Raw genomic sequence first — 12,549 nt, forward strand, 5'->3', positions numbered from 1 at the left:
AGGGCCGCCCATACAAGAAATCATGGAATTTTTTTACTCCCTTCACGATTGCCAGGCCCTCCTTGTCGATTTGTGAGTAGTTCCGCTCGGTTGCGTTGAGTGTCTGGGAAAAGTATGCCACCGGTACCTCTCTTCCATCTGGGAGTTGGTGTCCCAGGACAGCGCCAATGCCATAGGGTGAGGCGTCGCATGCTAGCACCACCGGCAGCCTCTCGTCGAAGTGTGCCAAGACCGAGTTTGAGACAAGCAAGTCCTTGACTGCCTGGAATGCGGCCTCCTGGCGATGGCCCCACACCCAAGGGGCCCGCTTGTCCAGGAGTCTGTGTAGGGGCTCCGCTACCGCCGCCTTGTGGGGAAGGAAGGAATGGTAAAAGTTCAATAGTCCCAAGAAGGCCTGAAGTTCAGTCTTGTTCCTGGGCGCTGGGGCATCACAAATGGCCCGTACCTTGTCCCCAGTCGGGTGGACCCCTTCTGCGTCCACCATGAATCCCAGAAAGTCCACCTGGGGCACTCCTAGTAGACATTTTTCCCGCTTTACCTTGAGACCCGCTGTCTGGAAACGGTGCAGAACGGTGCGGAGGCGGTCCTCAAACTCCTCTGGTGTGGGCCCGGCAATCAACACATCATCGAAGAAGGGGGTGACGCCAGGAATCCCTTTAAGGAGAGAGTCCATTAGATTCTGGAATATGCCTGGTGCCACGCTGACACCGAATTGCAGCCGCTTTACCCTGAATGCTCCTCTGTGCGTCACAATCGTCTGTGCCTCTGCTGTTGCCTCATCTACTGGCAGCTGTTGATATGCTTGGGCCAAGTCCAGCTTGCCAAAAATTTTCGACCCAGCCAGGGTGGCAAGGACATGGCTGACCACTGGCACTGGGTATGCATGGGCCGTGAGGGCCTTGTTTATGGTACATTTGTAGTCTGCGCAGATGCGGACTGAGCCATTAGGCTTGACAGGTGTGACGATTGGGGTTTCCCAGGGGGCATTAGGTACCGGTTCCAGCACTCCTTGCTCCACGAGCCGGTCCAATTCCTCGTCTATACGGGGTTTCAGAGCGAACGGGACCCGGCGGGCCTTGAGCCTGACTGGTCGTACTGCGGGGTCAAGCTGTAGAGCAATGGGGGGGCCCGTATACTGTCCCAATTTCCCATCGAAAACCCCCGGAAATTCCTTGCATATGGCGTCCACGTCCACTTGTAAGCTAGTGTGGTTCACCCCGGTGACAGCTAGCCCCAGTGGTCCAAACCATGCCAATCCCAGTAAGCTAATGTAGGGGCCCTTGACCACAAGCAAGTCCAGTTGCCGCGTCCGCCCTCGGTATTGCACCCTGAAGGTCCCCACCCCCATTGTGGGGACCTTACGTTTCTGGAAGTCCCGGAGGGTGAATGGGGCCGGCCTGAGTTTGGGACCCCCAGTAGGACACAGTTTCCTTAAGGTCCTTGCCGAGATTATGGATAGAGTTGAACCCGTGTCAAGCTCCATGCGGCATGGGGCCCCCTCTATCTGTACCTCTACATAAATTTTCTCTATGTTGGGGTGGGGCAACTGGTATACCTGGAAGTCCGTGAGCTCTGTCGAGTTGCCTTGGTGCGTTGGGCCCCGGGACCTGGGGTTCTTGGATTGGTCGTCTGATGCCTGGTGTCGGGTGGGCCGAGCCCGACACACCCGGGCGATGTGTCCCGATTTTCTGCACTGTCTGCACTCTGCATTGCGGAAACGGCAGGTCCTCCTCTCATGACTTTCTCCACAGCTTGCGCAGTTCCCTCCTTCTCGTCGAGGCAGCTGTGGTATGTGGGCTGCTTGAGTGCGCTGCTGTACTCGGTGCACCTCCTCCCTGTCAGATCCTGAGTCGTCGGTGAGGTCTTCATGGTGGACCCTCGGTTGGGACGGCTGGCTCGGCCGTGCCTCTTGTGTTGACCTCTCGGCAGCTTCCGTTGCCAGGGCCTCCTCCAGAGCGACCTGGAACGTTAGGTTCTTCTTAGCGTAGAGGCGTCGTTGCAGCTTCTCATCCCTCAGGCCACCGACGAGGCGGTCACGAAGCATGTTCTCCAGCTCTGAGAAGTTGCAGAACCGGGCGGCTTGGCGGAGAGAGGTCACAAACCCAGTTATGGTTTCCCCAGGGGCTTGCCGCTTTGCGTAGAAGGCATTTCAACGAGCCACCACTGAGGGCTGTGGCGAAAAGTGCCCCTTCAGCTGTTCCATTATTGTTTTGTATGGAACAGTAGCAACGTCTTCAGGCGCAAGGAGAGCCCGGGCGATTTCAAATGTCTCCTCTCCGCAGACGCTGAAGAATATTGCCCTCTTCTTGGCGTCTTCATCATCGGTGACCCCTTTGGCTTCTAGGAGGAAGGTGAAACGGGAGGCGTACGCTTCCCAGTCTCCAGATGCTGGGTTGAACGGCGAGAAGTTGCTGTCAGTTGCCATTCTGAGTTCCTTGTGTCCCGGAGCTGAAGCCTGGATACACGGTGCGAGGCAGCGGTGCGGCAGGTGGCGGTGCTGCGGTGCTGTGTGTGGCAGTCAGCTCAGCGGGATCCCACCTTCGTCGCCAGTGAAATATACTCGGAGTCGCAAAGTGATTTCATGCTCTTTATTCAGCTCATAGTGGTGAGGAGGAATGAATGTCCCCTCAAAGTATCTGCCTTATATACATTATTTACACAATGGGCTGCACATGATTGGCTAATTCCGGAATTGTACTGTAAACCAATCAGGTTGTGGATTCACTTCAATCTGGAGCATGATTGGGTGGTTCCTGCCAACCAATCATACTGCTGCATTGTTCTAGGACCAATCAGACTGCTGCATTCTGAATCCTATTGTTCTAGGACCAATCAGACTGCTGCCTTTTGGATCCTATTGTTCTAGGACCAATCAGACTGCTGCAGTTTGGATCCTATTCGACTCAGTACATAACAATATTCTAAAAATATTCCCCAACTATGTTGTTTCTACTCTAAAATCTGAGACATCTACACGGTTTACGGTTGACACCGTTGGGAGTGCAGGACTCTTGCGTCTTTTACAACTGTGTGGAAGTTACAGATAGGTAGCCGTGTTGGTCTGCCATAGTCAAAACAAAATAAAAAAATTCCTTCCAGTAGCACCTTAAAGACCAACTGAGTTAGTTCTTGGTATGAGCTTTCGTGTGCATGCACACTTCTTCAGATGCACACTTCTTCAGATGTGTATCTGAAGAAGTGTGCATGCACACGAAAGCTCATACCAAGAACTAACTTAGTTGGTCTTTAAGGTGCTACTGGAAGGAATTTTTTTATTTTGTTTTAACTGTGTGGAAGGTAGCCATGAAACAGGGTTAGCCTCACCTAGTTGGAAAACACAATTGCAGCAAAAGCTTCGCCTGTCAACATTCTATCTACCAGTAATTTTACTAATGGCTTTGCAGCCCACCATTTTGCTTTGGGGTCCTGCATCCCAAAGAGAGCTCCAATTCCCAGAGGGCAAAGTGTACATGCGAACGTGTGCCTCTGTGTCCGGGGCCAGGAAAATCCGGGAGGCCGCCACCTCAAGGCTCTTCACCTAAACTTTCCCCAGCCCTTGCTGGAAAAGCCAGGGGTCGCACCTGGGACCGTCTGCACGCAAAACAAATGCGTGACCACTGCGCTGCTGCTGCTGCCCACCCTACACCTATGCCTTGGGACTGTGTTTGTGCTGCGTGCCACTGGATCTGATCCTGCCAGATCCCTTCTTCTGGTGCATGTCTCCTTTATGCAACCCAGCTGTGTGCTGGGAGGAGGGGGGGATTAATTTCCAGACCGGAAATGCCTCCCGGGCAACGGAGGGAATCACAAACACGCCTCCTCGCCTTCCCTTGTTTACAAAAGGGCTCTCGGAGGTCCCGCCTCTTAAAAGCCGATAGGGTGGCTGCCCTGCTCGTTTGGACAAAAAGGGGCAGGGCACAGCCAATTTTAGAAATGGGCGGGCGCACTTTGTCCGGGCGTTCCTATCCTTTGGAAAGGGCGATCCTTCCTTTGCATAATAATATTTGCGCTTTATATATAATGATCGCGGTGGCAGGTGGACTCGAGGGCCGCCTTTGGAGCGGAATCCCAAACGCCTCTCTAGTTCCTCGGGAGTAAATGTCACTTAGTCCCATCGGAGCAGCCGGGATCCTATGCACCGTTTACCCGGGAGTAAGCCCCGTTGGAACACAGCGGGGTTTGCGCTTGAGTAAACCTGCCCTGTGAGTCTGCTTCGACTCGCAGCTTTATGCAACTCGCCCACGCCCTTAGCGCTATTGTAGTTGCTCTGTCCGGCCCTCCCGTTTGTTTGCTTTACACATTATGTTTTTGTAAAAAAGAAAGTCTAGTGATCTGCTGAGTCATACCGAGCTTGCTGTTTTCCCCAGCATTTCAGCAAGCAGCGTTTTCTGCCGGGTTTGTCCATCTCAGATCGGGGAGAAGGTAGGGAACCGATAGTGGAGAAGAAGAAAGGGAACAGCTGCGGGACCATGATAAAGGTCACTTTATTTGTGGGAGGGAGGGAATTAAGAAAGCAAAGCAAACTTCTGATGGGCATATTTGCGAAGGGGAGCAAAGAAACTGTGTGATCCTATGCATGTCCTCCTCAGGGGTAAGTCCCGGTGAGTTCCGTAGGAACTTAGGTAAAGTGTGCATAGGATTGCCAGCTTAAAACCATTGACTAGTTGAAAAGAAAATCCATTTGCTAAAGGGATCGTGTTGCCCCTTTGCCTGACTCTGATGCCGTCCGGCCCAGAGAGAGAGACTGTGGCTGGACGCTATTTAAGATGCACGTCTTCTTTTGGGCAGGTGGTGTGAGGTTTCTTTTTAGGACTTGGTGCTGTTTCCCCAAGGATGGCTGCAAGGAAAGTTGTCAAAACGGTGCTGAGCAGGGAACAGGCGGAAGGAGTTGGCGCTCGGGTTCGCAGAAGCATTGGGAGGCCTGAGGTAAGGTGCTGGTTGTTTCTGTTTCACATGATGCCCCAATGCAGCCTTGGCCAACTTGGTGCCCACCAGTCATTTCGGACTAAAACTCCCATCAACCTAGCCAGCTCCTGGTCATCCAAAATTGTCACGCCTTTGTGGTGTTAAGGGGTGGCTAAGGGTAACTGAGCTCCAGATATTTTGTGTCACCCCTTTCCCTCATTGCCTATCCCTTTCCATTTCTATTTTGCACTCTCTCTCTATTTAAAAACTTACCTTAGAGCAGTGGTACCCAACCTTTTTTTGGCCATGCCCCACCTAAGCATCTCTAAAATCCTGATGCCCCCCTCCCTGTGACATATAATTCTTATTATTCAAAAATGTGGAGGAAGCCTAAAAGGCCATTAACTGTTAATAACTCATTCTTGAATTGCCCCCTTTAAAAATCAGATTGCCCCACTGTGGGTCATGTGCCCCACGTTGGGAACCACAGCCGTAGAGGGTTCAAATGCCCATTTGGCCATGAAGCTCATCGGGGTGACCTTGGGCTAATCACAGCCTCTCAGCCTAACCTACCTCACAAGGTTGTTGTGGGGATTGAATGAGGAGGGGCAGATGAACCATGTATACGCCACCTTGAGCTCCTTGTAGAAGAAAGGTGGGATACAAGTCCAATAGATAATAGTAAACTTGTAGGCACAAATTTGTACCTTGGGTTCTTTAAGTACCTTGCTATTGGTGTATGTATGTTAGGGTGTTTGATGGGGAGTGTAACACAGGGGTGGCTAAGTTAGGGACCTGATGAAGCCCCCCCCCAGCTTATTTTTATCCCCACCTCCCTCAAATCCTACCAGGTTTCACAGTGGCAGCAAAAAAGTGTATTTTTAAAAAAAGGAGATTTAAACCTCTCCACCTAGCAACCTGGTTCATACGAAGACCACACCCTCCTTGTCATCGTATCAATAATGAGCAGAGGAGAGCCATAGTCTCTGCCTCAGGTGATCTGCATGCTCATGCAAGTGTGTGGCACCTCAAGCCCAAAAAAGGATTAGCCTCCCTGTGTAAAGCAGATTCTTTTCTCTATACTGTCATCTCCAGGGTCCACTGATAACTTGAAAGACATAAGGTGCGATGGCGCTGTGGGTTAAACCACAGAGCCTAGGGCTTGCCGATCAGAAGGTTGGCTGTTCGAATCCCCATGACGGGGTGAGCTCCCATTGCTTGGTCCCAGCTTCTGCCAACCTAGCAGTTTGAAAGCACGCCCAAAGTGCAAGTAGATAAATAGGTACTTCTCCGGCAGGAAGGTAAATGGCGTTTCCATGTGCTGCTCTGGTTTTGGTGTTCTTTTGCGCCAGAAGCGGCTTAGTCATGCTGACCACATGACATGGAAAAACTATCTGCGGACAGCGCTGGCTCCCTTGGCCTGTAAAGCGAGATGAGCACCGCAACCCCAGAGTAGTCTGTGACTGGACTTAACTGTCAGGGGTCCTTTAGCTTTACTTTTAACAGCATGGGTACTCTCCCCTTGTGGCAATTATGTCGGTAGTTCCCAAATTCTTTACCAGTTAACTCGAATTGAATTCTGAACAGAACAACCCTGCGAGGTAGGCTAGGTTGAGAGTGACTGACTGGCTCCAGATAAACCCAGTGAGCTTCCATGGCTGTGGGAGATTTGAACCCTATCCTCCCAGGGCCTAGATCAACACACTAACCACTACAACACACTTGACTTTCCTCCAAGTTTGTAGCTTGGTTTTGAGGCAGAGGATATTCTCACCCTGCAACTTCAGACCCTTTACCTGGAGCTGCTGCAGACGGTTTGAGCAAAGCATCTTTCTCCTGAGATGCTTACCTGGGTGCTGTAGCTAGAATAAGGTAACCCCATGCTATGTGCCTTGATAGAGGAGTTAGGTGTTCCCTGGCTAAGGCTGTGAACATCAGTGGAGTGGCTTGAGTGCCTGCAGGTGAACTCCCATGGGTGGGGCTATAGAGGGAATGGGTGCAATCATTTGGCATTCTCCATTGACTTCAGTAACTTAATGTCACTTAATTGGGGCAGGAGTGACTTGAGCAAGCATAGTATACTGACATAAACTTTCATGTTAATTTAGAAATAAATCTTGTTGAATTCAGGTAGGGTTATGATTGCAACCTAAGACCCTTGTGCCATGCCACAAACTCTGCCTATCATTTTCATGACAATGTAAACCCACTGTGTCGAACATCTTTGTGTTCCACAGCTACATAGGATTTAGCATTGAACTCACCCAACAGATTTATCACCCATTTTTTACAGATCAGCTTGTGATCTGAGTAAAATAAATTATCACTAAAATGACACCAATAACAATAAAATACTAGCATGGATTAAAGACGGGGGCATGTCAGAACAAGAGTTGGCACTGAGTCGGGGTGAGAGGCTTGCCCCAAAAGCCTTGACAGCTTTCCTAAAAAGCACTTTCATCCTCATCAAGTGGGTGTGACTTGGAGAACAGGACCACACAAGCTCAGTTGTACATGGTCTCTCTCAAGCAAGTCACTTAAAAAAAAAAAAAAACTTTGTAAAATTCTTGCTGTTTTAATTTTCAGTTGAAAAATCTGGATCCGTTTCTGCTGCTTGACGAGTTCAAAGGAGGAAAACCGGCTGGATTTCCTGACCACCCTCACCGAGGTTTTGAGACTGTAAGTTGTTAAGGCGTGCATGCCTATGTCTGCCGGTTTTTACCATTGCTATAGTACATAGTTTGGGAATGGGCCACAGCTCAAGGGATAGAGCCCGTGCTTTGCATGCTGAAGGTAGCAGGTTCAGTCCCCAATGACATCTTCAGGTAAGGCTGGGAGAGAGACTCCCTGTCTGAAACGCTGGAGGGTTGTTGTCACTCATTGTAGACAATACTAAGCTAGCTGACCAGCGATCTGATTCTGTAGAAGGCAGCTTGCTATGTTCCTGAGGCCAGCTGACTTGGGCCTCAACCCATGACAGGTCTCACATGAGACTCATTAAAGAGTTGTTTGTTTGGCTGGTTCTGTGAGATCTCTTCCCCTGCGGGGAGGAGAGAGAGAAAACAGAAGAGCCTACAGAGGCTGCCCACTGTCTCTCATTCCTATATTCCAGTTGAAGTGGCTTACATTGCCCTCTCAGAAAGCCCGGGCTATTCAAGAAGCACCTTGCTATGAACGAGCAGAGATATCAGCTTTACAATGAAGTAATTCTCTTTCTTTTATTAGTGGCACGGCAACTCATCGCCCCAAACCGGAAAAGTCTGATTATCTCCCTATGGAGACAAAAGATCACATTAGTGGAAAGGCTAGCTAAACACATGAAAGCTTCATCTGGCAAGCAATTTCATAGAAACGCTGCACCCTTTTATGCCTTTTCTGTTGAGTGGCCTCTCCCACAAATGCACATGCAATTATGGCAGACTGTATTCCTGTTTACGGTCTTTCTTTCTTTTTAATTACAGTGGAAAATCAGTAAAATACATTTAACGTCCTACATTTCAAGCACATGGCTCCCCCGTAAGACTCCTGGGAACTGTAGTTTACCCTTCACAGAGCTACTATTCCCAGAACCCTTCGCAAACATTTGCCAGGATTCTTGTGCTTTAAATACATGGTGTGTACACAGCCCGTGTCTTTGCTGTCTTATTCTACAGTTTTAATGGATGCTTCCTGTTGCGAACGTTATTATGTACAGCGCTTAGTGAGGTTTCCCTGAATAGCAGTGTATAAATCTTTCAAATATCTGTAAAAATTCTAGAATTACCAAAAAACCCCACCAACCCTCTTACAGTACCTTAAAGACTTAGCAGTTCTACTATGGCCTGACTGTTTGATCTGGAGTCTGAAAAAGGCTATGCTACAAAAGGACTTGCTCATCTTTAAGGTCATGCCAGACTCTTCTTAATGCTTTTGCTGTAACAGATTGTGGAACATTTCTTACATCCCGCCAGCAGGCGGCACTGCTCAGCAGCAGTAGAGGCAAGGATGAGTTTGTGCAGGGCAAAATGATTTCTTAGTGAACACGAGATTTTTAGGGGAAATCTCTTTAAAGATCACCGGCTTTTTAAGCGAATGATGCATTATCAAATCCAGTGGGTAATAGGGAATACCTTTATAGGTACACAAAAGTAAAAAACAACAACACAAAAACCACCCAGGAATTTATTGGGATTTCACCAATGTGACTGTGTAGGAATACAGTCCAAGTAAATATTTATGGGAAAATCACACCTATTTTCCCAGTTCATTCTTTCACTAGCAATATGATTTGTCCCTTAAAGTACATTCATTTTATTGGCTTTCAGTTCCCCTCATCTATGCCTCCCCCTCTTCCAGTGTTGCTTTTAGTTTGTACAATAAGTATGCAGGATATCATTCTACCATGTCTAGTTTAAATGAAAAACAGAATGTCTCTGTCTTTGGGTACAACGAGATACCATGGGGATCAATACAGTACAGTGTAGTGCCATTGATTTCAGTGGGAAAACATTAACAGTCTGTCTAACTCTCCTGTTTAAATCAATAAGATTATAAAATGTTAACTGGCTGAATTATACCCAATATTTATTTGCTCTGTGGGTTTGTTGTTGTTGTTTTTGCTTGCTTATTTTAAGCTGTATTTTTACTGGAAATGTTATTGTAAGTCTCATAAGACTTTGTTCCATGTTTGGAAAGAAACAATGTCATTTAGATTACAGTTCACTGGGCTTCAGACTACAAACTCCATTGAAACAAATGCCTTCATGATTGTCAGATGAGGCTATAAAACCTGCTGTGAGCTTGGGCTTCCCTGATGCTCTAAATCTTCTCTTTCTCAGGTAACATACTTACTGGCAGGCGGCTCCATGGCCCATGAAGACTTCTGTGGCCACGCAGGTAGACTGAATCCAGGAGATTTGCAGGTAAGCTAAAGTGATGAGAACGGAGGTTGCCCTGTCTTGCCCTTTCACTTTGAAATTGGTTTTGAAGACTGGAAGTTTTGCAATGTATTTCCCCCCGCTCTGTCGTCTTCCTAGTACAGTGGTACCTCGGGTTACATACGCTTCAGGTTACAGACTCCGCTAACCCAGAAATATTACCTCGGGTTAAGAACTTTGCTTCAGGATGAGAACAGAAATTATTAGCTAAAGTGGTGCTTCAGGTTAAGAATGGACCTCCGGAACGAATTAAGTACTTAACCCGAGGTACCACTGTACACTGATTTCTGTAATGAGGAGCCTGTGACCTCTCCACCCCTCCAGATTTTGTTAGGACCCGGATTGCCAGCAGCCCCCCATGGCCAGTGGGTCAGGGACGATGGGAGTTTGTGGTACAACAACATCTGGAGTGTCACAGGATCCTCTCTCCTGGGGCAAACCATTGGACTTCAGGATTCCCTGCATCCCAATTTGAGGTGGGTTACAGTGGTGGTACCACCACTCTGTTAAGTTTGTTTGAAAGAGATGAGGTTGGGGAGCTATTTAGGTATCCGGGAGGAGAGGAGAGCTCCCCTGCCTTGAATTGTTTGCAGAAGAGGGAGTTTTGTGAGATGCGGTTTTTCCTACCCGGCCTAAAGATCCTCTTCTGTATAAACTTCTCCAGATAGGAGCTCTGCCTTCCCCTGCATTTGGTCATCCTAAACAGAAAAAGAATTAAAGTGGCTTCAGTTTGGGATTGAAGATGGGACCTAGATCTGAAAAGAGTGAAGACCGATACTGTAGACAGGGGTAGTTAACCTGTGACAAACCGCCCCCCCCCCATCATCCTTGGTCATTGGAGAAGTCTGGTTAGGGTTGGAGTTCAGCAACATGGGGGGGGGGTCACAGGTTAGCCTGTTCCTGTTACAGATGGTGTTAAAGCTTCCAAATCCAATTCATTCTAATACAACATTCTAAAGACCTTTAATGCAACCCTACATGTCTATTTAGACCAGGGTTTCCCAAACTTGACTCCAGCTGTTTTTGGACTACAATTCCCACCATCCCTCACCACTGGTCCTGCTAGCTAGGGATGATGGGAATTGTAGTCCAAAAAAGAGCTAGAGACCCAAGCTTGGGAAACCTTGATTTAGACATACGCCCCATGAAGTTCAATGGGGCCTTACTCCCAGGTAAGCGTGCATAGGATTATTGAAGCCCTAGGATATTTACATTCTGGGTCAATTCCCATCATACCACAATCCGCCATGAATCTTTTTGTTTCCTAAGTGTTTAAAACTCATGGATTATTTTTAGCTAATAGCATAACAAATTATTAGACCTGTATTTTTGCATCTTGTTGCGCTTTGGCTAAATAATGCAAGGTGGGGTTGCCAGCTTTGAGCACAACACTGGATTGTGTGTGCAATTAGGGGGGACGGGACTAGGAACTGAGTTTATGCTTCACTTCAGCTTCTGCAGAGCAAAATGTTTCAATTCTCTTACCTGCTCCTTTACCTTTTGGCATATAGTGGATGACAGCCGGCCGTGGCATTCTCCATGCAGAGATGCCTTGCACTGAGGAACCAGCCCACGGCCTGCAGCTTTGGGTCAACCTGAGAAGCTCTGAGAAAATGATTGAACCCCAATACCAAGAACTCAAAAAGGAAGAAGTCCCCAAGCCTTCACAGAACGGCGTGAGTGTGTCCGTCATTTCAGGAGAGGCACTGGGCGTAAAGGTAAACACATTTGCTGACAAACTAGTGAAAAGAGGCCTCTTTTTTAAAAAAACTGTGAACAGTTCTGATAGTTATCTTATGGCTTAGCACAACCTGCAGCCTTTTAAAAAGTGAGTCCCTTGTCTTAACTATACCTTCAGGAGTGGGGGGGGGGGGAGGTAAAGCCACAGCAGGGCAAAATGAGGGTGTTTGTGAGTGACTTTTCCTTCTCTGATAAGGCGCAGTAAGATTACGGGGCAAGTTACTGTGTACTCCTTGTGTTTACGTAGTCCACATGCTATTGGGGAAGGAGTCCACACTACTGTATTTCCTTGGAAAGCTAATCTGTTGGCAAGGAAAAAGTGGAATGGAACGAGCCCTTATATACAAAAGGATCTGCTTGCAAAGAAACTCTGTGACCTATGCGCTTAGATTTGTTTGTATGAAAGGCCTGCAGCCAGCTCAGTGATGGAGGAAGCTGTGCTCTCCCTCCTCCGCCTGCTCCTGAACAGAGCCGCTGGCTGGAAAGAAAGCCACATTGCGATTTGAAGGCAGTTCCCACACGGTGCTCCTTCAATGGAGCCCTACGGCCACAAAAAGATGTGTACTGTTCAACCTTCCCCAACCAAATGACATTTTCGACTACAAGGCCCATCAGTCCTAGCCAGTATGGCTTGGGGTGATGGGAGTTGGAGTCCAATGACCTCAGGAGAGCACCAGGTTGGGGGTGGCTATCCAAGACTTATGCTAGATAATAATAATAATAAATTTTTTATTTATACCCTGCCCACCTGGCTAGGTTTCCCCAGCCACTCTGGGCGGCTCCCAACAGTATATTAAAAACACAATAAAACATCAAACATTTAAAACTTCCCTAAACAGGGCTGCCTTAGATGTCTTCTAAAAGTCAGGTAGTTGTTTATTTCCTTGACATCTGATGGGAGGGCGTTCCACAGGGCGGGCACCACTACTGAGAAGGCCCACTGCCTGGTTCCCTGTTACCTCACTTGTTGCAGTGAGGGAACCACTAG

The 12,549-nt window shown here is 48.2% G+C and overlaps 1 protein-coding gene across 3 annotated transcripts in view; it reads left to right on the forward strand.

The window, feature by feature from the left end:
• The first annotated feature begins 3,944 nt into the window (after window positions 1-3,944).
• The window catches only part of PIR (pirin), a 30,188-nt gene continuing 21,583 nt past the window's right edge, over window positions 3,945-12,549 (forward strand). The window contains exons 1-5 of one of the 3 annotated variants that reach the window (XM_081858776.1): window positions 3,945-4,422; window positions 4,789-4,926; window positions 7,492-7,584; window positions 9,723-9,806; window positions 11,333-11,539. In XM_081858776.1, the coding sequence (XP_081714902.1) occupies window positions 4,834-4,926; window positions 7,492-7,584; window positions 9,723-9,806; window positions 11,333-11,539 (477 nt within the window). In that variant the 5' untranslated portion in view covers window positions 3,945-4,422; window positions 4,789-4,833. Of the gene's footprint in view, window positions 4,423-4,568; window positions 4,592-4,788; window positions 4,927-7,491; window positions 7,585-9,722; window positions 9,807-11,332; window positions 11,540-12,549 lie in introns of those variants that run through there. The other 2 variants (XM_081858777.1, XM_081858778.1) reach the window with 2 other exon arrangements.

This window comes from Podarcis erhardii (genome assembly GCF_964252035.2).
Source record: "Podarcis erhardii genome assembly, chromosome: 4".
Lineage (NCBI taxonomy): Eukaryota > Metazoa > Chordata > Lepidosauria > Squamata > Lacertidae > Podarcis > Podarcis erhardii.